Below are 26,752 nucleotides of genomic sequence, written 5' to 3'. Positions count from 1 at the left end.
ATTTTCCAATATAAACTAAAAATTTTTAAGTTATTATTAAAAAGGAGAGTGGAACTGGCACACACACACACACACACACACACACACACACACACACACACACACACAAACCCAGAAATATAGGTCAGTGGAACAGAATTGGAAGCCAAGAAATAAACCCACACACCTACGGTCAGTTTATCTATAATAAAGAAAGCAAGAACATACAATGGAGAAAAGACAGTCTCTTCAATAAATGGTTCTGGGAAAATTGGTCAGCTACATGTAAAAGAATGAAACTAGAATGTTCTCTAACACCACACACACACACACACACAAATAAACTCAAAATGGATAAATGACCTAAATGTAAGATTGCATACTGTAAAACTCTTAGAGGAAAACATAGGCAGAACATTCTTTGACATAAATTTGCAGCAATATCTTTTTGCATCCACCTCCTAGAGAAAATAAAAACAAAAATAAACAAATGGGACCTAATTAAACTTAAAAACTTTTGCACAAGAAGAGGAGCCATAAAAAAAATGAAAAGACAACATACAGAATGGGAGAAAATATATGCAAACAAAGCGAGTGATAAGGGATTAATCTCCAAATATACAAACATCTCATGCTGCTCAATATTGAAAATACCAAACAACCCAATCAAAAAATGGGCAGATCTAGTAGATACTTCTCTAAAGAAGATATACAGATGGCCAAAAATTACATGAAAAGATGTTCAACATTGCTAATTATTAGAAAAATGCAAATCAAAACTACAATAACAAAACTTACACTTTTCAGAATAGCCATCATCAAAAAAAAATCCACAAGTAATAGATGCCAGAGAGATTGTGGAGAAAACTCCTATACTGTTGGTGGGAATGTAAACTGATACAACCACTATGCAGAACAATATGGAGGCTCCTTAAAACTAAAAATAGAGCTATCATATGATCCAGAAATCCCACTCCTAGGCATATATCCAAAGAAAGCCATAATTCAAAAAGACATTTGCATTACAATATTCATTGCAGCACTGTTTCCAATAGCTAGGACATAGAAGCAACCTAAATGTCCATTGACAGATAAGTGGATAAAGAAGATATTGTACATACATACAATGGTATATTACTCAGCCATTTAAAAAATGAAATAATGCTATTTGTGGTGACATGGATGGATCCATGACATGGATGCTATTTGAGATTGTCATGCTGAGTGAAGTAAGTGAGGCAGAGAAAGGTATATATCATATGATATCACTAGTATGTGGAATGTAAAAAAAAAAGGTACAAATGAACTTATTTGCAAAACAGAAATAGAGTCACAGATATAGAAAGCAAACTTATAGTTGCAAAGTCAGCAGGAGAGGGATAAACTGGGAGATTGGAATTGACATGTAACTAGGAAGAACATACTGTATAGCACAGGGAACTCTATTTAATACTTTGTAATGACCTTTATAAGAAAAGAATCTAAAAAAGAGTGGATGTATGTATATGTATAACTGATTGACTGTCTTATACAGCAGAAATTAATGCAACATTTTAAATAAACTATATTCCAATAAAATTAATTTTTAAAATGTGCAGAATTCATAAATACCCACTTACCAAAGAAAATTTTCCAATAGCCACCATGTACATAAAAATTTCTCAGCATCATTAATCATCAGGTAATGCAAATAAAAACCACAGTGAAATATTATGTCACACCTTCCAGAATGGCTGTTATCAAAAGAAAAGTGCTGATAAGTGCTGGGAAAGATGTAGAGAAAAGAGAACTCTTGTGTTCTGCTGGTGAGAATGTAAATTGATACAGCTACTATGAAAAATAATATGGAGGTTCCTCAAAATTTAAAAATAGAACTATATAATTCAATTCCAGTTCTGAATATATATCTAAAGAAATGAAATAGCTATCTTGAAGAGATCTCTGTACCCCATGTTTGTTACAGCATTATTCACAGTAACCAAGACACAGAGGATAAGATGATTGGATGGCATCACTCAATGTCCAAACTCAATGGACATGAGTTTGAGCAAGCTCCAGGAAATGGTGAAGGACAGGGAAGCGTGGCGGGATGCAGTCCATGGGGTTGCAAAGAGTCAGACATGACTGAGCAACTGAAAAACAAGGCACAGAAACCACCTAAGTGTATTTGACAGATGAATGGATAAAATAAATATATACAAACGCACACACAATGAAACATTATTCAGTCATAAAGAAGGAAATCTTGTCTTTTCCACATCATGGACTAACCTGGAAGGTATTCTGCTAAAAGAAATATTGCAGAGAAAGAAAAATACTTCATGATCTCACTTTTGTGGGGAATCTAATAAAACTGAATTCATAAAAACAAGAGATTGGGGTTTGCCACATGCAAGGAGTGTTGATTAGGGAAAATCAGTAAATGTGGTCAAAATATAGAGACATTCAAGAGCTAACATGGAAAAAAAAGATTTCCTTTTCATCATACAGAACTGGAACGCAAAAGTAGGAAGTCAAGAGATACCTGGAGTAACAAGCAACTTTGGCCTTGGAATACAAAATGAAGCAGGGCAAAGGCTAACAGAATAATCCCAAGAGAATGCACTGGTCATAGCAAACACCCTCTTCCAACAACACAAGAGATGACTCTACACATGGACATCACCAGATGGTCAAATACCAAAATCAGAGTGATTATATTCTTTGTAGCCAAAGATGGAGAAACTCTATACAGTCAGCAAAAACAAGACCAGGAGCTGACTCTGGCTCAAATCATGAACTGCTTATTGCAAAATTCAGACATAAATTCAAGAAAGTATAGAAAATCACTAGGCCATTCAGGTATGACTTAAATCAAATCCCTTATGATTATACAGTGGAAGTGACAAATAGATTCAAGAGATATGCTAGACAGAGTGCCTGAAGAACTATGGACAGAGGTTTAAACATAGTAGAGGATGTGGTGATCAAAACCATCCCAAAGAAGAAGAAATGCAAAAAGGCAAAATGATTGTCTGAGGAGGCCTTACAAACAGCTGAGAAAGGAAGAGAAGCTAAAGGCAAAGGAGAAATTGAAAGATATTCCCATCTTAATGCAGAGTTCCAGAGAAGAACAAGGAGAGATAAGAAAGCCTTCCAAAGAGAACAATGGAAAGAAATAGAGGAAAACAATAGAATGGGAAAGATCAGAGATCTCTTCAAGAAAATTAAAGCTTCCAAGGGAACATTTCATGCTTCATGGACACAATAAAGGACAGGAACAGTATGGACCTAACAGAAGCAGAAGATATTAAGAAGAGGTGGCAAGAATACACAGGAGAACTATACAAAAAAACAAAAACAAAAAAAAAAAAACCTCAATGACCCAGATAACCATGATGGTGTGATCATTCACCTAGAGCCAGATATCCTGGAATGGGAAGTCAAGTGGGCCTTAGGAAGCATCACTATGAACAAAGCTAGTAGAGGTGATGGAATTCCAGCTGAGCTATTTCATATCCTAAAAGGTGATTCTGTTATAATGCTGCACTCAATATGCCAGCAAATTTGGAAAACTAGGAGTGGCCAAAGACTGGAAAAGGTCAGTTTTCACTCTAATCCCAAAGAAGGGCAATTCCAAAGAATGTTCACACTACCATACAGTTGCAGTCATTTCACACACTAGCAAGGTAATGCTAAAAATCCTACAAGCTAGGCTTCAACAGTATGTGATCTGAGAATTCCAGAAATACAAGCTGGATTTAGAAAAGGCAGAGGAACCAGAGATCAAAGTGCCAACATCAGCTGGATCATAGGAAAAGCAAGAGAATTCCAGAAAAAAAATCTACTTGTGCTAAAGTCTTTGATTGTGTGGATCACAACAACCTATGAAAAATTCTTAAAGAGATGGGAATACCAAAGCACCTTGTCTACCTTCTGAGAAACCTGTATGCAGGTCAAGAAGCAGCAGTTAGAACTGGACATGAAACGACAGACTGGTTCAAAATAGGAAAGGAGAACATCAAGGTTGTATATTGTCACTTTGCTTATTTAACTTATATGCAGAGTACATCATGCAAAATGCTATGCTGGATGAAGTACAAGCTGGAATCAAGATTGCCAGGAGAAATATCAATAACCTCAAATATGCAGATGACACTGCCTGTATGGCAGAAAGTTAAGAGGAACTAAAGAGCCTCTTGATGAAGTTGAAAGAGGAGTGCGAAAAAGCTGACTTAAAGCTCAACATTCAAAAAATGAAGATCATGGCATCTGGTCACATCATTTCATGGTAAGTAGATTTGGAAACAATGGAAACTGTTGACAGAGTTTATTTTCTTGGGCTCAAAAATCACTGCAGATGATGACTGCAGCCATGAACTTAAAAGACACTTGCTCTTTTGAAGAAAAGCTATGACAAACCTAGACAGCGTATCAAAAAGCAGAGGCCTACTGTGCTGACAGAGTATAGTCAAAGTTATGGTTTTTCCAGTAGTCATGTATGGATGTGACAGTTGATCCATAAAGAAGGCTGAGCACTGAAGAATTGATGTTTTCTTCTTTTTTTTTTTTTTCATTTATTTTTATTAGTTGGAGGCTAACTACTTTACAATATTGTAGTGGTTTTTGCCATACATTGACATGAATCAGCCTTGGATCTACATGTGTTCCCCATCCCGATCCCCCCTCCCACCTCCCTCCCCATAGATGTTTTCTAACTGAGGTTTTGAAGAAGACTCTTGAGACCCCCTTGGACTGCAAGGACATCATACTAGTCAATCCTAAAGGAAATCAACCCTGAATATTCATTCGAAGGACTGATGCTGAAGCTGAAATTCCAATACTTTGGCCACCTGATGCAAAGAGCAAACTCATTGGAAAAGACCCCCTTTCTGGGAAAGACTGAAGACAGGAGGAGAAGGGGAAGACAGAGGTTGAGATGATTGGGTGGTATCACCAACTCAATGGACATGAGTTTGAGGAAACTCTGCGAGATGGTGAAGGACAGGGAAGCCTGGCGTGCTGTAGTCCATGGGGTCAAAAAGAGTCAGACATGGCTGAGCGATTGAACAACAACAACAAGGGAAGTGATATACAGCATGAATACTATAGTTAGCAAGGTTCTATTGTGTATTTGAAATTTTCTAAGAGAATAGATCTTAAAAGTTATCATCAGAAGATAAAAACTTTTTTAACTATGTGATGTGACGGATGTTAAGTGACCTTGATGTGCTTATCTTTTTCCAGTATATACATATATCAAATCATTATGTTGCATACCTTAATCTTATACAATGTAATATTTCTATTATGTCTCAATTGGGGAAAAATACAAAATGTGAACAGGCAAACAACAAGTGAAATGATTTAATTAGTCAAACCTCCCAACAAAGAAATGCCCAGTGACAGGTTATTTCACTGGTGATTTTCATGAAACCTTTCAATAAGAATTAATACCAGTCTTTCTCAAACTAGTCCAAAAACTTGAAGTGAAAGGAACACTCTCAAGCTCATTTTATGAGGCCAGCATTACCCCACAACCAAAGCAGGATAAAGATACTACTAGGTAATACAGGCCAATAACCTTGATGAGTATAGACGCAAAAATTCTCAACAAAATACTAGCAAACCAAATTCAACAACATGTAAATAGATTATGCACCATCATCAAGTGTGGTTCATGTCAAGGATGCAAACATTGTCTACATATGCAAATCAATAAATATATACCACATTTATAGAGAAAGGTAAAAATTGCATGATCGCCTCAATTTTTTACAAGTTCACTGCTAATAACGTCATATTCAATGGTAAGAGTTGAAAGCATTTCCTTTAAGATCAGGGAAAAGAGAAGGACACCAACTCTCACCACTCCTATTCGGCATAATGGTGAAAGTCCTAGCCAGAGTTGTCAGGAAAGAAAAAGCAGTTAAAGTCAGAAGTCAATTATCTCTGTTTGCAGATGACATGATTTCATACACATAAAACTGTAGAGACTCTTAAGACATAAAAATATTAGAATAGTAAAGGAATTCAGTAATATTTCAGTATACAAAATCAGTTGTACAAAAATCAGTTTTCTTTTAATAGCAACAAACATCCACAGAGAAATTAGCAGCATAACCCCCTTTGCAATAGAACAAAATAATAAAATACTTAAGAATAGGTGTACCAAGAAAGTTAAAGATCTGTACATTTAAATCTATTAGACATTTATGAAAAAAAATTGAAGACACAAATAAATGGGAAGATATCATATATTCATGGATTATAAGATGATATTGTGGAAATGACCTTACTACACAAAGCCATCTGTATATTCAGTGTAATCCCTATCTCAAATTCCATGGCATTTTTCATAGGATAAAAAAAAAAGAGTCCTAAAATTCATATGGAACCAGAAAAGACCCCAATTTACCAAAGAAATTCTGAGAAAGAAGAACAAAAATGGGGGCAATCATACATCCCAGTTTCAAACTATATTGCAAAACTATAGTAATCAAAAAAATATGGTGCTTACATTAAAACCAACATATAGATGAATGGAATAGAATTGAGGGCCCAATTATAAAGCCATACTTGTGTTCAACTACTATTTATAAGGGGGCCAAGAATATTCAGAAAGGGAAAATTTGTTGTTTTTGTTTTAGTCACTCATCATGTCCAACTGTTTGCGACCCCATGGACTGTAGCCCACCAGGCTCCTCTGTCCATGGGCTTACCCAGGCAAGAATACTGGAGTGGGTTGCCATTTCCTTCTCCAGGGTATCTTCCTGACCCAGGGATCGAACCTGCATCTCCTGCATTGAAGGCAGATTCTTTACCACTGAGCCAGGGTGGAAACACAAGGGAAAACTACTCTTTTATTAATGGCATTGGGAAAACTAGATATTTACATGCAGAGGACTGTATCAACAACCCCCCCCCATACTACACCAGTCACAAAAATTAACTCAAAACAGATTAATGACTTATGTGTAAGACCCACATATGTAGAAATCCTAGAAGAAAACATAGAGAAAATACGTCTTGACTTAGGTCTTGCCAATGCGTTTTTAAATATGACACCTAAAGCACAAGCCAGAGAAATAAAAATAAGCAAATGGGACTTGAAATCTGCTCAGCGAAAGACAAACTATTAACAAAATGAAAAGGTTCCCTATGGAATGGGAGAAATTGTTTATAAACTATATACCCAATAAAGACATATACATACACACCATGGTATACTATTCAGCCATAAAAAGAAAGAAATCCTATCATTTAGGGAAATATGAATGGTCTTTAGTGAGTTATGCTGTGAGAAAGAAGTCATAAAATACAAATATTATCTGATGTCTCTTTTAAGTGCAAGCTGAAAAATGCAAAGTTACAGAAACAAAATAGATTGCTGGTTGCCAGGGTTTGGGGTTGGCATTGGGGAAAGTGGGGAGATGTTGGTCAAAGGGCACAAACTTCTAGTTATATGATGAAGTTCTGGGGATATAATATACAGTATGGTTAATATAGTTAACAATACTCTATTGTATACTTAGGAGGTGCTAAGAGTATTGTATACTTAGGAGGTTCTTAAATATTCTTTCCACAAACATAAGTAATTGTGTGAGGTGATGGATGTGTTAACTAACCTTATTGTGGTAATTATTTCATAGTATATACATGTAATGAATCATCATATTTAACACCTTACACTTACACAATATTATGTCAGTTGCATCTCAATAAAGCTGGAAAACAATAATAAGAATTTAAAAAAAACCCAGCAAAATACTCACTTTTAGAAAAGAAATGTTTCCTTCTCACTGACCTGCCAATGGCTTAATATGATATATGATGGCTTAATGTGACGTTGCTTCCAGGGTAATGGGATCAAGTCATCAAACAAAGACAAACAGAGAAGCTGTAATGTTGAAATTTCAGACACTGACCAGCAAATGAAAAAGGTATTTGAGAGCAATAGAGAAATCATCCTTGCATTCTGAATCATATGCTTTGTGCTTCAGCCTATTCTGTTCTGAATATAGATAAGGATTAAAAATGGGGCACTAGGTGATTTGAGAAGCCCCTTGCTACTTAATTTATACCATTTCCCTTTGATCTCCCATCTACTCTAGGTGTCAACTCTGCCCGCTCAGTTCCTCCTTCCTACCCACCACCACAGGACCCGTTAAACCAGGGCCAATACCTGGTCCCCGATGGCATCGCTCAGTCGCAGGTCTTTGAGTTCACCGAACCCAAGCGCAGCCAGTCACCATTCTGGCAAAACTTCAGCAGGTTAACCCCCTTCAAAAAATAATACCAACAGGGAGGCAGATAATTTTAAAATAAATAAAATTATATTTATAGATGGACCTTTTTTTGGAGAAGCACTGTTGAAATTTATATATATATATACATATACACACACATGCATACACACACATACACAAAAACACACAAAGTCTTGAGTGTACACACCCACACACCCAACTACACACACACACACACACACACACACACACACACACACACACACTCACACTCACACTCACACACACACACATGCAGAAGGACCAAAAATGTTTTCTGTTGTTTTGGGCAAGTAAAATCTGTAGTTGGTAGGAAGAAGTACCAATGACTTCCAAACACGTGATCCCTTAAAAAGTTTTCTGTTCTTATCCTGCCCCCCTCCCCTTTACTTTCAGAAACTTACATTTCTATTTGTTCCTTTTTTGTTAAGATAATCTTTTTGCTCTCCTGTGAATGATTCATTGACTTGTCATTATTAACATAGATGTGTTGTATTGTTTTTTACTTTCCTGATGATACTGATGCTGATGACTTTTGAATTTAATTTAATATGGTGGAGTTTGGGAGTTTTGAATTTCTTTTTTTTCCTTTTACTTCTCATTGGGTAAAGGAAGGATCCCCTTTCTCCTCTCCCTCGACTGATCATCTGCGAATGTTTCTGCAGCCCTGCAGTTGCCCCAAATAGCCTTTTTCCTGCATCTTCTGTCCTAGTCATACCAGTCTGGACATGCTCTGTTGTGCCCTGTGACATAACTGCTCAATATTTCTATTGCTTTCACTGTGTTTTAGGTGTTGTGGAGGGATTGAAACTAAACAGAAGTAAGAGAATGTCAGAATAATGATACTAGAAGGGACTTTTGTTCAGAAAATGTTCTGCATTTGGGCTGTTTCTTCTTCTAGCACTGGGGGTTCCCATGTTGTAGCACTGCTGGGTCATGACAGTTTTGTATCTGGGGTTTAGTTTGGGTCAGTTATTCTCTTCTTCATGCCACTTTGGTTATGGGGTTTCTTCTAGGCTTCTTCCTCCCCTAACTTAAAAAGTCTGAACTAGAAGCAAAGAGGCTGAGACTCTGCCCCTTGAAGGAGGGATTCAACTGTCTCCAGTAACAGGTAGGTTTAGGGCATGGTTCCCCACTGAAGTCAGTTCAGCAGCCTGGTTATACCTGCTTCACATTTGCAGATTGTTTAGGCAGCATTGTTCAGAGTCTGTGAGAGGTCAAAACAGAGCTCACCTGACCAAAATCATCAGCTGTATTCAAATTATTGACCTAGACAGAATCCAGGGCTGAGAGTAATCTCTTATAGGAAAGAAGAAAGACGGGCATGGAAAGAGACATCCTCAGTCCAAGATACGTACTTACAGTTCCTAACTTAGGTGTAACTTCCCCCATTGTTAGCAGATTGCATGGATAATCTTCCATGGCTCCTTCATCCTCCTCCCTGTTTTCCTTCTTTCTCCTGCTCTCCCCTACACAGGAGGATTGCTGGTATGAGCATAATTAAAGCACTTCTGGAACTCAAAGAATGCCCTATTTCCAACATTCTCCCATCCCACCACAATTGAAGTAAGCAAGTGAGAAGCCCAGGGGACATGTCCCTGTGGAGAAAGGATCTGAGGCAGAGTTGCTACCCTCAGGTTCATTTTTGGCAGGCTTTACACTTCCCACACAAAGAGACAGGCTCCCTATGTGTACTCCCTATTCCTCCTCTCCACATGGCCTCTTGGGTAGGTAGACCTTGAATAGTACGAAGAATGTAGCACAAAGGAGTAAAGATGGGCCCTACTATGGAGAGCCATTCTAATGAGGAGATTGAGTCTGTCCTGGACCCTGTGGGAGAAGAAGACTTCATCATGAAAGGACCTCAGCTTAATGAGCGGCAGCTGTGGCTGAATGGGACACTTAACATAGCTAGCTTGATTGCTGCTTTTATGCTTCCTGATCCAGACCAGGCCCTGTCTAGCCTGGGAATTTTTCCTCTTTGGGAATCAAATAACAACCTGTTTAAGCTCACATTCCACCACACCCAAATGAGACTTGAGGAGTAAGCCAAGGATAAGCCTGAATTGAGCAGAGGGCTAGAGCTCGGGACTGGCCACCACTGCTCAGCACAAGACCCAACTAAGCCCCCTTGGCAAAGAACCTGGAACTGAGTGCCGAAGCTAAATTGACCTCCCTGTCAAACAGAATATCTGGCTGTGTAGGCCTCCCTTGAGTGTACATTGTTTTCCCACTTTCCATTCTTTCCCATTAGGCCTGGCCTTGACATGTTTCTCCAGAGCTTGGGGGCACACCAAAAGGGGATGCTTGGACAGGTCCCTGGACCTACAACTTCTCTTGGCCAAGCTCCCTCCCACACCCCCTTCCTGCTCACCTCGACAGGGAGCAGGACACAGAGCTCCAGGATCAGGGATTATCACCTCTTTTCCACCTACCTCTCACCCACCCAACTCACTGGTCTCATCAGATGCCAATAACTTGTGAAAACAATAAGAAATCAGTTTACCATTGGTCAGAAAATTCCTGTAACCTATGACAGCAAGCAGACCAGTGATGGACAGCCTCAAGGGGAGCCCCCATTACCTGAGTTCAGAATCCAAGCCTATTCTGTGTCCCCACAGCAGTGCTCTCCCCAAGGAATCTGTAAATCTCTGTTTCTGCATGGTCCAGAGATCCCCTTTCCTCACCTCAATGAGGCCTGGATTTGCTCTCCAAAAGGCTTGGAACCTGCCATAGAATGGCCTAATCCAGAAACTCAACTCTTCTTTCTCCCTCTCTCTCTCATTCCTTCTACATGTATGTCTCTAAAGGATGTATAAGGACAGCAACAAGAGAGTTCTAACAATTCTAGTGTGAAACCAAATAGTGATCTTTTAGTGCTTTGGGGATGGGGTGGGCTGGGGTGGATGGATGGGCAACAGTGATTTTGATTACCCCTGCTGCTCTGCACTTGCCAGTTTATTATTTCATTTCTTCTATCTGATTGTTTGACCCTGTCAAACAAGTGTCAAAGTTGTGTGTTTAAAAAAATGTTTAACAAAAATATGATGTTGTAATGACACAAAGCCTTATGAAAATATTTATGGAGTTCAATAAAAGAAGTAAAAGACACCTCTAGGCATAGCTCTCATGCTATTTTATGTGTGTATGTTTTACCAATTGCTAAATAAAGGGAATTTGCCTGGTGGGGGCAGATTATTCCAGCCTAGCCTGCCAGTCCTGTTGTTCTATAGCCAGGCATACCATGGGCTGTCTGTGGCCTTCCATGTTATTTCTTAAAGAGTGGGCCACAAGAACCAAGTTTGATTCTGTAACAGAGGCACTTCAAATGTCTTTATGGGTAGGACTGTCCTTCATGTCACTTCGCCCTTTGACAGGTCTTAAAGACCCATTCCTGACTTTGCTCCTTTTCCTTGCAGCTGCAAGTCCAGTACTTGCCCTGTGCACTCTCACATGATCTTAAAAGCTGCTTTTTGAACCTAATCAGAATCCATATCACTTAGGAATCCCCCACCTCCAGCTATTTCCTAATGCTTCCAGTCCTTTTTCCTCGGAAATAGACACATTTATCTATCCCCCAAAGTGTTTATTTCATCATGGTGTCTCCTACACAAACATGCTCCTTGCTTCCCACAAGGCTCCTGTGTGGTATCTTATGTTACCCAGCAGAGACACAATGGTTTGTATGTTCTGGTACTACTTCACCTGCCTTTCTCCAGAAGAAATAAACACTGACCCTAATAAAATGCTTATTCGTCACTCGTCTCCCAATCTGCTTCAAACTGACCTCAGAGTTGCTTACTCTTAGAGTGTTCCTGGGTGCTGCATGGATTGAGGAGAGTTGGAAACAAGAATATGGAATGAGCTGATACTAGCATATGAATGAGTATCACTCTCTATATTCTCCTCGAGAGCCCTATCTCTTTAAGTTTTCTAGTCTAGGCTTCCAACAGATGACTATGACCACAGGTCCTTTTGTCTCTAGTACCAAGAGCAAATAGAAGGAGGCCCAAGGTCTCTGCTGTGGGTTTTGGCTTACTTCAGTGTTTTAGTCACTGAAGCCACCACTCTGCTGCTTAGCCTGCTTAACCTTTGGACCCTTTGGAATTTCCCTATTTATGTTGACCTGCTTACCCCGGCCTCCCAGAGGCTTCTGTCCTGAATAGAATAGAATGCTGGTTAGATAGACCTTGCTCGCCCAGGCCTTTACCTATCAGGTCCAGGATAACAAAATGAGACCTCAGCATTCCCCCAAGTACAACTGCCTGCAGTACAACAGTTTAGCCTGGTCATAGGTATATTAGACCATCTGGGTTTGCCAACATGGTTGGAGAGGAATTTTTGAAGGTAAACTCATGTTCACTAGAAGCACACTATTCTGGTTCCATCTCTCCCATTTCTTTCTTCTTTTTCCAGTAGGCCATTATCCATGGCCACATAACTAGTAAGTGATAGGAAGCCCCAAAAGTTGGCTCTGAAATCTCATTCTTAATCATTATGCTCTGATGTCTGCAGAAATCAGGGAAGGCTTCCTGAAGGAGCAGTTTGAGCTAAATATTGAAAATGAGCAGAAGTGGTTCCAAATAGGAAAACGAGTATGTCAAGGCTGTATATTGTCACCCTGCTTATTTAACTTATATGCAGAGTACATCATGAAAAATGCTGGGCTGGAAGAAGCACAAGCTGGAATCAAGATTGCCGGGAGAAATATCAATAACCTCAGATATGCAGATAACACCACTCTTATGGCAGAAAGTGAAGAGGAACTGAAAAGCATCTTGATGAAAGTGAAAGAGGAGAGTGAAAAGTTTGGCTTAAAGCTCAACATTCAGAAAACTAAGATCATGGCATCTGGTCCCATCACTTCATTGGAAATAGATGGGGAAACAGTGGAAAAAGTGTCAGACTTTATTTTGGGGGGCTCCAAAATCACTGCAGATGATTATTGCAGCCATGAAATTAAAAGACGCTTACTCCTTGGAAGGAAAGTGATGACCAACCTAGATAGCATATTAAAAAGCAGAGACATTACTTTGCCAACAAAGGTCCATCTGGTCAAGGCTATGGTTTTTTCAGTGGTCATGTATGGATGTGAGAGTTGGACTACGAAGAAAGCTGAGCATCGAAAAATTGATGCTTTTGAACTGTGGTGTTGGAGAAGACTCTTGAGAGTCCCTTGGACTGCAAGGAGCTCCAACCAGTCCATCCTAGGGGAGATCCGTCCTGGGTGTTCATTGAAAGGACTGATGCTGAAGCTGAAACTCCAATACTTTGGCCACCTCATGCAAAGAGTTGACTCATTGGAAAAGCCCCTGATGCTGGGAGGTATTGGGGGCATGAGGAGAAGGGAAAGACAGAAGATGAGAGGGCTGGATGGCATCACCGACTTTTTGGGCATGAGTTTGAGTAAACTCCAGGAGTTGGTGATGGACAGGGAGGCCTGGCGTGCTGCAATTCATGCGGTCGCAAAGAGTTGGACACAACTGAGCGACTGAACTGAACTGAACTGAGCAGAAGTAGTTTGTCAGGAGAGGAGTTGGCAGACAGTCCAGGCAGAAGGCTTAGTGTATGATGGGGTAAAGATGCATGATGGGATAGGAATGTTGGATGCATGAGGTCAGGAGAGTATTGAAGGGAGGGAAAATAGCAAGACAAGAGGTCAGAGTGTGGGTTGGGGTCAGACTTTCAAAGGCTCTGAATCTGAGTGGGAGAGCTGCAGCATACTTCCCTTCTGATATCATCAGTAAGTTGATAGTCTGTCAGTAAGTCCAGATGCTGCCTTAGAAGCCATCTCTATCAGTCCTCCAGGTACACTTTTATCCCATGAATTCACCATCCAAGACCTCAAGTGACAAGTAGCTAAAATGTGAGGTCCTGGTTAAGAGTCCCAGAATATTTTGAAGACTGACTAGAGATAGACAGCTCCACGAGATTTATGTAGGAATTTCCAAGAGAAGGTAAAGAGAATTTGGAGTCACTGCCAGGGAAACCTTGACTCTGGTCTCCAGTGTACACCCACTGAAATATTTGAATATATACTTCACCACTGACAATATATGCATGGCAAGTAAACCCACAAAAGATATTTAACATCATTATGTGCAGAAGAAATGCAACTTAAACCACAAGGAGATGCCACTACAAATCAATTAGAATGGCTAAAATTGAAAAACACTGACCATATCAAGTGTTATTAAGGATGTGCTAGAACTGGAACTCCCCCCCCCCAAGAAAAAAATGCTAGTGGACATCTAAAATGGCACAATCACTTTGAAAACAGTTTGACAGTTTCTTAAAAATATAAATATCCGCCTAGCAAGTGATCTACCCACTCCACTAGTAGATATTTACCAAGGGGAAAAAATTAATGGCTGCCCATACAAACACATGGACATGAATGTTCATTGCATTTTTGTTGCTAATCATCCAAAACTGGAAACAGATATCAATCAATGGATGAATGGATAAGAAAATTGTGGTATATTCATAGGATTGAATACTACTCAGCAGCAAAGATTAATGGGCTACCAACCCAAGAAATATTGATGAATACACAAAAAATATGCTGAGTGAAAAAGGCAACAAAATAAAGAGCATTTTTTCTATTATTCCATTTATATAAAACTCCATAAAACTCAAACTAATTTAAGATGGCAGAAAGCATCTCAGTTGATTAGTGCCAAAGAGACATGAAGAAACTTATGGAGGTGACGGAAATGTTCACTCTCCTGGTTGTGGTGATGGTTTCTAAGCTATCAAAACTTATGAATTTGTACATTTTAAATAATTATGGTTTATTTTATTTGGATTATACCTGAAAAGCTCTCTAAAATAGCTTTTTAAAGATTTTAAAAAAACAATTTCTTGTAGAAAACAGAGCTCTATAATATAGAAAACACAGACAGGAGAAATCTAGATACTCCTGAATTTACCCCATCATTTTAAACTCAAGTAAAGGAGCAGATAATTAAAAATTAAAATCTCTTTGGAGCTGGAGTGTAGTTTTGGAAATTACGTTTGAATTTGAACAAATCTGAAATAATAATAATTCTCAACATTTCAAGTGTCATCAAAGATCCTCCATGAAATTTTAATCCAGGACTCAACAAACCTCTGTTTCTAAGGCAACAAAACTTCAGGTGATAGCTAACAAATCAACTAAATCTTATACTCAAATTCGTCTCAGAATGCGTTAGCTAAAGTAAAGTGAAAAGTAAATTGTTATAAAAGGGGGTGTAAGTGATGAGGGGAGGTATTATCATTGCTAACTGTTAAGGCAAAGCTTTGAGGTTTCCTTTTTCTCTTCTTATTTCTGGTATCTTCTCTGTAGAAATAAAGTGCTCTAAAGTCATTAAAGCAAAATTAATCTAGCAACACAAGCTGTTAAAGTAGTCACTGCAATGGTTCCTGAGTTGAAATAGTCTCTTTCCAAAAAGGATAAGAGTAGGGACTTTCCTGGTGGTCCAGTAGCTAAGACTCCACACTTTCAATGCAGGAGGGCCTGGATTAGATCCTTGGTCAGGGAACTAGATCCCATATGCTGCAACGAAGAGTTCCATGTAACAACTAAAGATCCCACATGCGTTAATGAAAATCAAAGGTCCTGCATGCCACAATTAATACTCAGCACAGCCAAATAAAATAAATACATAATTAAAAAAAAAAGGAAGAAAAATAAAACAAAAACTGCTTGATGGTGACAAAAGTCTTAAAATGGTCATGGTTAAAGATTTCATGAGACTTTACTGAAGAAAGAGCAGAATTAACAAGGAAATGTGGTTATTGCTGTGGCATACAATGTTTTAAAATAACAAGGGGGCTATACTAATGTGTACCATGGACACTGAGTATATTGACACATTCTTATGAACTTCATACAATTTATGAAATGTTTATATTAACAATATTTACCCATATAAATATAGCCTGTTAAAGGTTAATAATCTCTTATTCAACCACACTTTTCATGCAATTTGATATATCAAATAAATTTAATTATTTTGACAACTCTATTTTTACAAGATAAAATAAGAGATTTTCCAGGGGACCTCTAGGAAATCTCAAGGTGAGACAAAGATCAGGTTTTCTTTTAGGATTTAATTTTGGAGAAGTAAAATATTAAAAGTTGCCAAGATTTAAAAAAAAAGTTTTTAACACTTGATTAAATAATATCCTAAGTCACTGTGAAAAAGTTCTTGGCTATCTATTAAACAAAATGACAGCAAAATAATTCAAAAGCAGTTATAGGAGATAACATGGTTGTAAAACTCCTTAAGCCTTTTAGAAATTGAGAAGATGTCTGTCTCTTAAATAATCAAGGATTTCATAAAGGTTAACACAAAGCTCAAGAAATTATTCTTATAAGACCAAAATCTTGGTCTCCTATGCAGACTTCTTATAAGGTAATACATATTTTACAATTCTTTAAGAAGAGAGACCACTAATCCAATAACACTCTGTCCTTTTAACAAAGGGAATACCAAACTATAGCTTTGTATCAGTGTACTTTTATCATTAAAGTCCATTTTAAAAAAGACACATTGTCAATAAGTGCATCCAACCTTTGCCAGTTTTGCCCATGTAAATTAAGATTTCCTTCCCACAAATGGTCTACAGCTTTTTATATTCATTCAGTTTTTGTCTAATATGTCCTTTTTTTTCCTCATTCTCAAAAAGGAAGTCATTTTACTTGAGAATGTACTTTCACTTTAATTCTCTTAAAAACTGCTTTAAATCATGCATATGTTTTTTAATAAAAAATACATCCTACTTTCATTGCACACTTTGCATACAAATGTGTTCCCTTTCACTCTCATCATTTCTACTAGTTTTGATTTCATACATTTATTATATTATTTTAGCCATTAGTCACTTTTTTTCACAGAGAAAATTTAGAAGTAAACACATTTGAGCTATCAGTCACGTACGAGAATTCTGTTACTGACAAATCTTGTGAATATACTAGCTCACAATTATATATAGGTGTACATTTCCTCATAGTAAAATATATATATATATATAAATGTGAATTTATGAATAATTTAGCATTGTACTTAGGAATGCCCTGATATTTAATGAATATCTACTACTTCACACAATTTTAAGATTGTGCACGTGTGTTTACTAAGTCACTTCAATAGTGTCCGACTCTTTGAGACCCTATGGGCTGTAGCCCACCAGGGTCCTCTGTCCATGGGATTCTCCAGTGAAGAATAGTGAAGTGGGTTGCCATGCCCTTCTCCACGGGATCTTCCTGACCCTGGAATTAAGCTTACATCTCCTGCATCTCCTGCATTGCAGGCGGATTATTTTACCACTGAGCCACAGGGGAAGTCCCAACTTTAAGATTTCAAGTCACCAAAAATACTTTTGAAACCACTTTTAAGCAAAGATATTATAAATTAAACAAAGACAGCCATCATCTCAAGTTACTTCCCTATTAACTATTTTTATAGTGTATGAATGTTAGGCAAGTATTGATAACAAACAAAAAAAAAAGATTTTAAAAAAGTTAAATACATTTTTTTTTTGGCTGCTGTACCTGACATGTATGAAGCAATTCATTTTAACTGCATCTTTAATTTCATATTTGTTCTTAGGGTGGATCTATAATTTTTATAATCTTAAATATCTTAATATTTAATATTATTACCTAATTAATATTACCTTATTCTACTAGCAAATCCAAGTATAATAAAAATGTATGCTTGAATATGCCTAATGTGGATAACTCAGAAGACATACCTATTTTATTAAACCAGTAATACATTTACCAAAGATATGTCTATATTATGTGAACCTGAAAAAAGTTAATTTTCATATTTCTGGGAATTTTAGGAATATTTAATATATAAATGCTTATTTATTTCTCTAAACCAATAAAAAATAGAGCTCCTTTACAAGATTTTGTGAATGAATTTGATAATACTACCCAGAGATATGAAAATTTAAATATACTAATTTTACTTGCATATATACATAAGCATACAGACAGATGCAGATGGAGAACTTAGTTTCTTTATTCTAAAATTTTAGTCATTAAATAAGCACAATAATACAAAGCTCACTACTTTACATAAAATAGTTTGTTCTCATCTTTGTTCCACTTTATTTTTAAATTATTTATTTTAATTGGAAGATAATGCAATATTGTGATGGGTTTTGCCATATATCAACATGAATTAGGGAGATCCAAGATGGTGGAGGAGTAGGTGGAGACACTGCATCTCTCTCCATGGATACATCAGAAATATACCTCCAGACACAGAAGATCTTGCAAAACACCAGCTGAGAGTGGGAAGCAGTACCTGACCACCAGAAAAGAATGTATAGACCAGTGCAAAACTTAGTCGGAAAAAGGAATGAGGGCAAAAGAGAGGAGAATGATCAAGACTGGGCCTGCCCTTGGTAGGTGGGGTAACTGAAGCGAGGGTCTGATCCCCTCTTTGGGGCAATTGTTTGGGACAGAGATTGAAGCATTTGTTGGAAGTGAAACAGCTGATCTGTGACAGGCTGAATGGAATGAGAATCACACAGACAATCCTTGCCACAGCCATACGTACCCCATACAGGAATGAAAGTCACCTTGAAAGTGCAACATCTGGGAGCTGGAGCAAGCAATCCCAGGGCAAGGTCTACTGTTGACTGTGAGGGATGGCCCAAGGGGATCTGATGGAGGAGATCACAGAGGGAAATTTTTGTGAAGGAAAGCCAGGCAAACATGGAAGCAGAGTGATACTGCTGAGCCACACACAGGGGGTGGAGCCATCTCTAGAGTCTCTCTCTCCTGGCATATCAGTACTGTACAGATGAAAAACCCCAGAGAGGATGGCCCTTTGAGCGCCTGATGCACCCAGTAACAGAGAAGGACTCTTACCAGGGGATCCTGTAAATGCCTGACATGTTGAGAAACAGAGAAGGACCCCAACCTGGGGGGGGGGGGTGCTGTAAGTGCCTGAATGGGTCAAGCAACAGAGGACCAGCCAAAGAGATCCTCTGATCACCAGCTTCCAGAAGCTAGGAAAAGACTCTAATAGGACCCTTGTAGCTGAGGCAGTTGGTATCCACCACACATTCGGCACCACCAGAGTTCCCACTCTCCAAGCAGCTGCACCACCTTCATGCTCAATCCTCATGGGGGCAGAGCTGCCAGAGGCTAGAAAAATTACTATTAGCACCATACCTCCTGTGGCAATTTCTGCCAGCATCCCTGTATCTGGCATTGTCGGGGTCCCCATGATCTAAGCTCCCATGCCACCCCCTTGCTCAATCTTCACTGGGACAGAGCAGCCAGAGGCTAGAGAAAACTCTCAGAGCACCATATTCCCTGCTGTCCTAGCCGCCAGCTCCCCTGAATACTTGGTAATGCCAGGGCCCATGTGATCCAAACAGCTGTACCACCTCCACATCTGGTTCTCCCTGGGGCAGATCCAAGCCCTCCAGGGCAGCCTCAGGAGCAAACCCCTGTGGACAACTCACATGCAGAGATGGAGATAAAACCACAGTTGAAATCCGGGGTCAGGGTGGCTAAGGAAAAGAACACAGAATCTTCCCACCAGTGGTACGAGCTGCAGATTAAATCCACACTATCGACTAGGCAGACTTTGTGTCTATAGAATATATAAAAAGACAATGAGAGGTCCCACAAAAGAAAATACACTAGCATGGTCAGATCTGGACATTAAAGGCAAGAACATGCAAGAGTATGACAAGAACCTGAGCCGCCCTCACAACAGGTCCAGAAACCAGAGAAGCACAGTATTGGAGAGCATCCTTGGGAGGCAAGATGGTCTGTGACTCACAGTGAGGGAAAAAATGCTGACAGCTGAGATCCAAGAAAAATAATTATTATTCTTATATTTTAACTTGTTCTGTAGTTGCTTCTGGATTTTGTTTTTTCCTTTTTGTTCCCTCTATTGCAATAGTTGTTGATTTTATTAGTACTAGTAAATCTATTTACACTTTTGAGAATTTTTGTTGTCATTGTTAATCACATTTTTAATTTCCTTTAAACACATCTGCCTCTATATTGGCCTTTTGTAGTTTTGAGGGTGTTTTTCACATTTTCCCCCCTTTTATAACTTAAAAAAATTTTAATTTGTCATTATATTTTTTCTATATACATTCTTTTGTTTTATTTTCTTATTATTTTCCTGTTGTAGTTATTCTTTAATATATATAAATATATAACCCTCCTCTTTCTAACTCTATTTAACTTTGCTTTCCTATTCTTTCTTTTTTCTCTTCTTCTCACCATGTTTATTGATCTGTTTTGCTTTTGTTGCTTTATTCACCAGTTGGCATGTTACTTTGTCTTTGTTTTCCAGTTTACACTTTAGTTTCTTTTGTTTTTAACTGGTTAATACCATGGTTGCTTTCCTTTGCTAACTGGGTCAATCTCTTCTATTTTATTTATTTATTTCTTTTTTTTTTTTTAAAGACTGTTTCGGTTTTGTTTATGTGTGTATATGTGTGTGTATATATTCCATTATTTTTGTAAATATTAGTCTGATTTTGTATTTGCCATTTGTTTGGAGTTTGCATTTAGTTTCTTGTTTTAGTGATTGGTTTTAATCCCATTTAATGCCATAAAAAAACACCTGTGGGGTCTTAGTTCCCTGGTTAGAGGTCGGGCCCTGAGCCATTGGAGTGGGAGTGCTGACAACAAGACTATAGACTGTCAGAAAGTTCCTAGCCCCAGGGAATATTAATTAGTGAGAACTCTCACAAAGGCCTTCTCCTGTATACAAGACCCAGCATAACCAACTGCTGGCAGCACCCAGGGCAGGATACCTCACCCAAACAGCAAGCAAGACAAAAACACAAATCCAATCATCAGCAAAAAAGATAACTACCTCATACAGCCTGCTCACCAGAGCACAAGCACAAGTCACAGCTAACAGAAACCTACACAAATCACTGGACCAACCCTATCCACCAAAGGCAGAAACCAAAAGGAAGAAGGAATTCGACCTCAAAGCCTGAGAGGGAGGTCTCAAACACACTAAACCAAAAAAAAAAAAAAAAAAGAAAAGGAAAAGGCAGAGAAGTATTGTGGAAATGAAGGAACCAAACGAAGAGGAGATAGGCAAAATAACTGAAAAAGAATTCAGAATAATGAGAGTTAAGATATATCGAAATCTCAAAAATAGAATGGAGAAAATGCAAGAAGCAATTAACACAATTACCATGAACATAGAAGAAATAAAGAATAAACAAACAGAGATGAATAGCTCAGTTACTGAGTTTAAAAGTACTCTGGAAGGAACCAATAGTAGATTAATGGAAGCAGAAGAATGGGTAAGTGAGTTGGAAGCTAGAATGGTGGAAATAGCTACTGAGGAACAGAATAAAGAAAAAAATAATGAAAAGAATTGAGGATAGCCTCAGAGACATCTCAGACAACATTAAACGCATCAACATTCGAGCTATAGGGGTCCCAGGGCAAGAAGAGAAAAAGAAAAACAGTTAGAACAGTTTTGAAGAGATTATAGTTGAAAACTTCCCCAGCCTGGGAAAGAAAATTGTCAGTCAAGTCCAAGAAGTGTGGAAAGTCCCATACAAGATAAATCCAAGAAAAAACACATTGAGGCACAAACTAATCAAGCTAACAGAGATTAAACACTAAGAAGGAACATTAAAAGCAGCAAGGGGAAATCAATAAGTAACATACAAGGGAAAACCCATACAATTAACAGTGGATCTCTGAGCTGAAACTCTGCAGGCCAGAAGGGGATGGCAGGGTATATTTAAGGTACTGAAATTAAAAAAAATTACAACCAATATTACTCTATCTGTCAAGGATCTCATTCAAAGTTGATTGAGAAACCAGAAGCTTTACAGACAAACAATAGTTAAGAGAATTTGGCACCACCAAACCAGCTTTACAACAAATATTAAAGGGACTTACATAGGCAATACACAGAAAAGAAAGAAATGACCTACAAAAACAAAATGAAAACAATTTAAAAATGCCAATAAGAATATATATATATATGGCTGAATGGAAATAAATAAATATATATATATATATGAATATATATATTCAGCTATATGTATATATGGCTGAATGGAAACAAAAACAAGACCCATACATATGCTGTCTACAAGAGACCCACTTCAGACCTAGAAACACATACAGACTGAAAGTAAAAGGATGGAAAAAGATATTCCATGCAAATGACAATCAAAAGAAATCTGGAGTGGCAATTCTCATTTCAGACAAAATATACCTTAAAGACTATTATAAAAGATAAAGATAGTGATCAAGGGATCAATCCAAGAAGAAGACATAACAATTGTAAATATCTATGCACCCCACATAGAAGCACCTCAATAGATAAGGCAAATATTAACAGATATAAAAAGGGAAATTGACAGCAACACAATAATAGTAGGAAACTTCAACACCCTACTTACACCAATGGACAGATCATCAAAACAGAAAATTAATAAGGAAATGCAAACCTTAAATGAAACATTAGGCCAAATGGACCTAATTGATATGTTCAGAATTTTCCAATCAAATGCAGGAGAATACACTTTCTTCTCAAGCGCACATGGAATATTCTCCAGGAGTGACCACATCTTGGATCACAAATCAAACCTCAGTAAATTCAGAAAAATTGAAATCATATCAAGCATCTTTTCTGACCACAATGCTATGAGACTAGGTATCAATTACAAGAAAAAATACTGACTTCAGACTATGCTACAAAGCTATAGTCATCAAGATGGTTTGGTACTGGCACAAAAACAGTAGTATAGACCAATGGAACATGATAGAAAGCCCAGAGCTAAAACCACACAACTATGGGTAACTTATTTTGACAAAGGAGGCAAGAATATACAATTGGACAAAGATATTCTCTTCAGTAAATGATGCTGGGAAAACTGGACAGCTATGTGTAAAGGAATAAAATTAGAACACTTCCTAACACCATACACAAAGATAAAGTAAAAATGGATGAAAGACCTAAATGTAAGACCAGAAACTATAAAACTCCTAGAGGAAAACATAGACAGAACACTCTATGACATAAATCACAGCAAGATCCTCTATGACCCACCTTCTAGAGTAATGGAAATGAAAACAAAAATAAACAAGTGAGACCTAATTAAACTTAAAAGATTTTGCATAACAAAGGAAACTATAATCAAGGTGAAAAGACAACCCTCAGAATAGGAAACAAAATAGCAACTGAAACAACTGACAAAAGATTAATTTCAAAACTTCAAAAATACACAAGTAGCTCATACAAGTTAATACCAGGGAAACAAACAACCCAATAAAAAAAGGGGGGGGGGGGCAAAAGACCTAAGCAGACATTTCTCCAAAGAAGACATACAGAAATGGCTAATAAACACATGAAAAGATGCTCAACCTTGTTCATTATTAAAGAAATGCAAATAAAAACTACAATGAGATATCATCTCACACTGTTCAGAATGGCCATCATCAAAATATCTACAAACAATAAATGCCAGAGAGGATGTAGAGAAAATGGAACCATCTTGCACTGTTGGTAGGAATGCAAATTAATATAGCCACTATGGAGAACAGTATGGAGATTCCTTAAAATCTAGGAATAAAACCACCATATGACCTAGCAATCCCACTACTAGTCATATACCCTGAAGAAACAAAAATTGAAAAAGACACATGCACCCCCATGTTAATTGCAGCTCTATTTACAATAGCTAGTACGTGGGAGCAACCTAGATGTTCATCAACAGATGAATGGATAAAAATGCTGTGGTACACATATACAGTGGAATATTATTTAACCATAAAAAGGGAACACTTTGAGTCAGTCCTAATGAGGTGGATGAACCTGGAGCCTATTATACAGAGTGAAGTAAGTCAGAAAGAGAAAAACAATTATCATATACTAACACATATGGAGAAGGAATAGCAACTCACTCCAGTATTCTTGCCTGGGAAAACCCATGGACAGAGGAACCTGGTGGGCTGCAGTCCATGGCATCGCAGAGTCAGACATGACTTAGCAACTAAACCACCAACCAAATACATATATATGAAATCTAGACAGATGGCACTGATGAACCTATTTGCAGAGCAGCAGTGGAGACACAGACATTGAGAACAGACTTATGGACACAACTGGAGGAGGGGAAGAAGAAGAGGGTGGGAAGTAAAGACAGAGTAACATGGACACATATATTACCACCATATTTAAAATAGATAGTCAAAGGGATTTTGCTGTCTGACTCAGGGAACTCAAACCAGGGCTCAATAACAATCTAGAGGAGTGAAATGGGGAAGGAGGTGTGAGGAATGTTCAAGTGGGAGGGGACATGGGTAAACCCATGACTGCTTCATGTTGATGTTTGGTAGAAACCAACACAATACTATAAAGCAATTATCATTCAATTAAAAATAAGTAAATAAAAGAAGATGAAAAGATAAAAACATGAATTGGCCACAGGTATACATGTGTCCCCCCTATCCTGGCAGATGGGACAAGTTAAGGTTACCTTCAACATGAGGGTTTGTACTTTTTACTGGTATAGTATTTACAGATGAGATTTTAGTATTTATTTTGCCATGCTACACAGTTGCTTTGGGAGTCCCTGAGGACCTTGAGGGCCCTTGATGAAAGCCAAAGTGCCTAAAGACTTGGGAAGTTGAGAAATTGAAATAGCAAAGAAAGTCTTGCTTTGTAGACAGAGATGGAGGAGGTAAGGGTTTAAAGGGGGGCCATATCAAAGAATTCAGGAAATTTGAAGGGACCATTAAAGTGATAAAGAGTGGAAGGAGTATGGGAGATGATAGGAAGGGAAAGTTTTAGAGGAGCCAGATTAAGGAAATCTCAAGTTTCAAAATAAATAAATCAGTCAAATCCCATATTGCTCTTATAAATCTTGTCAACATGAAAGGAATTGGATAGGGTTGGTGCCATAATGCTGGAACTTAGTCTTGAGGGTTTTGAGAAGAGGAGTTTTGGTTGACTGAGAGGTTTTCAGGGGAGAAGCACAATCAAATAGAAAGAATAAAGAAGTGTCATATAGAGTTAGCCAAAATAATCCAGTTTAAGAGTCAGTGGATCCCCACTCACAACATGGAGCCAGGAAGAACTTCCAGCCCAGCAAGTACTTTTCAAACACGGAAGACTGGGATTCTAACGCAACTGCAGAGGATATACTCAGTTCAGTTCAGTTGATCAGTCGTGTCCGACTCTTTGTGACCCCATGAATCGCAGCACGCCAGGCCTCCCTGTCCATCACAAACTCCCGGAGTTTACTCAGATTCATGCCCATCGAGTCGGTGATGCCATCCATGCCCATCGAGTCGGTGATGCCATCCAGCCATCTCATCCTCTGTCGTCCCCTTCTCCTCCTGCCCCCAATCCCTCCCAGCATCAGGGGCTTTTCCAATGAGTTAACTCTTCACATCAGGTGGCCAAAGTATTGGAGTTTCAGCTTCAGCATCAGTCCTTCCAATGAACACCTAGGACTGATCTCCTTTAGGATGGACTGGTTGGATCTCCTTGCAGTCCAAGGGACACTCAAGAGTCTTCTCCAACACCACAGTTCAAAAGCATCAATTTTTCGGTGCTTAGCTTTCTTCACAGTAGAACTCTCAAATCCATACATGACCACTGGAAAAACCATAGCCTTGACCAGATGGACCTTTGTTGGCAAAGTAATGTCTCTGCTTCTTAATATGCTATCTAGGTTGGTCATCACTTTCCTTCCAAGGAGTAAGTGTCTTTTAATTTCATGGCTGCAGTCACCATCTGCAGTGATTTTGGAGCCCAAAAAATAAAGTCTGATACTGCTTCCACTGTTTCACCATCTATTTCCCATAAAGTGATGGGACCAGATTCCATGATCTTAGTTTTCTGAATGTTGAACTTTAAGCCAACTTTTTCACTCTCCTCTTTCACTTTCATCAAGAGGCTTTTTAGTTCCTCTTCACTTTCTGCCATAAGGGTGGTGTTATCTGCATATCTGAGGTCATTGATATTTCTCCCGGCAATCTTGATTACAGCTTTTGCTTCTTCCAGCCCAGCATTTCTCATGATGTACTCTGCATATAAGTTAAATAAACAGGGTGACAATATACAGCCTTGATATACTCCTTTTCCTATTTGGAACCAGTCTGTTGTTCCATGTCCAGTTCTAACTGTTGCTTCCTGACCTGCATATAGGTTTCTCAAGAGGCAAGTCAGGTGGTCTGGTATTCCCATCTCTTTCAGAATTTTCCACAATTTATTGTGATCCACACAGTCAAAGCCTTTGGCATGGTCAATAAGGCAGAAATAGATGTTTTGTTTTGTTTTGTTTTTTTCTGGAACTCTCTTGCTTTTTTGATGATCCAGCGGATGTTGGCAATTTGATCTCTGGTTCCTCTGCCTTGTCTAAAATCAGCTTGAACATGTGGAAGTTCATGGTTCACATATTGCTGAAGCCTGACTTAGAGAATTTTGAGCATTACCTTACTAGCGTGTGAGATGAGTGCAATTGTGCAGTAGTTTGAGCAT

The 26,752-nt window shown here is 38.3% G+C and overlaps 1 protein-coding gene across 10 annotated transcripts in view; it reads left to right on the top strand.

Annotated features, from left to right (window-relative positions):
* ARHGEF9 (Cdc42 guanine nucleotide exchange factor 9) overlaps nucleotides 1–11,357 on the top strand; it is a 246,637-nt gene extending 235,280 nt beyond the window's left edge. For all 10 annotated transcript variants that reach the window (XM_043457945.1, XM_043457947.1, XM_043457946.1 and 7 more), the window contains one exon: nucleotides 8,073–11,357. In XM_043457945.1, the coding sequence (XP_043313880.1) occupies nucleotides 8,073–8,254 (182 nt within the window). In that variant the 3' untranslated portion in view covers nucleotides 8,255–11,357. The remainder of the gene's footprint in view (nucleotides 1–8,072) is intronic.
* The last annotated feature ends 15,395 nt before the right edge of the window (nucleotides 11,358–26,752 follow it).

Source organism: Cervus canadensis, chromosome X (genome assembly GCF_019320065.1).
Source record: "Cervus canadensis isolate Bull #8, Minnesota chromosome X, ASM1932006v1, whole genome shotgun sequence".
Lineage (NCBI taxonomy): Eukaryota > Metazoa > Chordata > Mammalia > Artiodactyla > Cervidae > Cervus > Cervus canadensis.
Note: the sequence above shows the minus strand (reverse complement) of the source record. Positions and strands in the feature narration are given on the sequence as shown.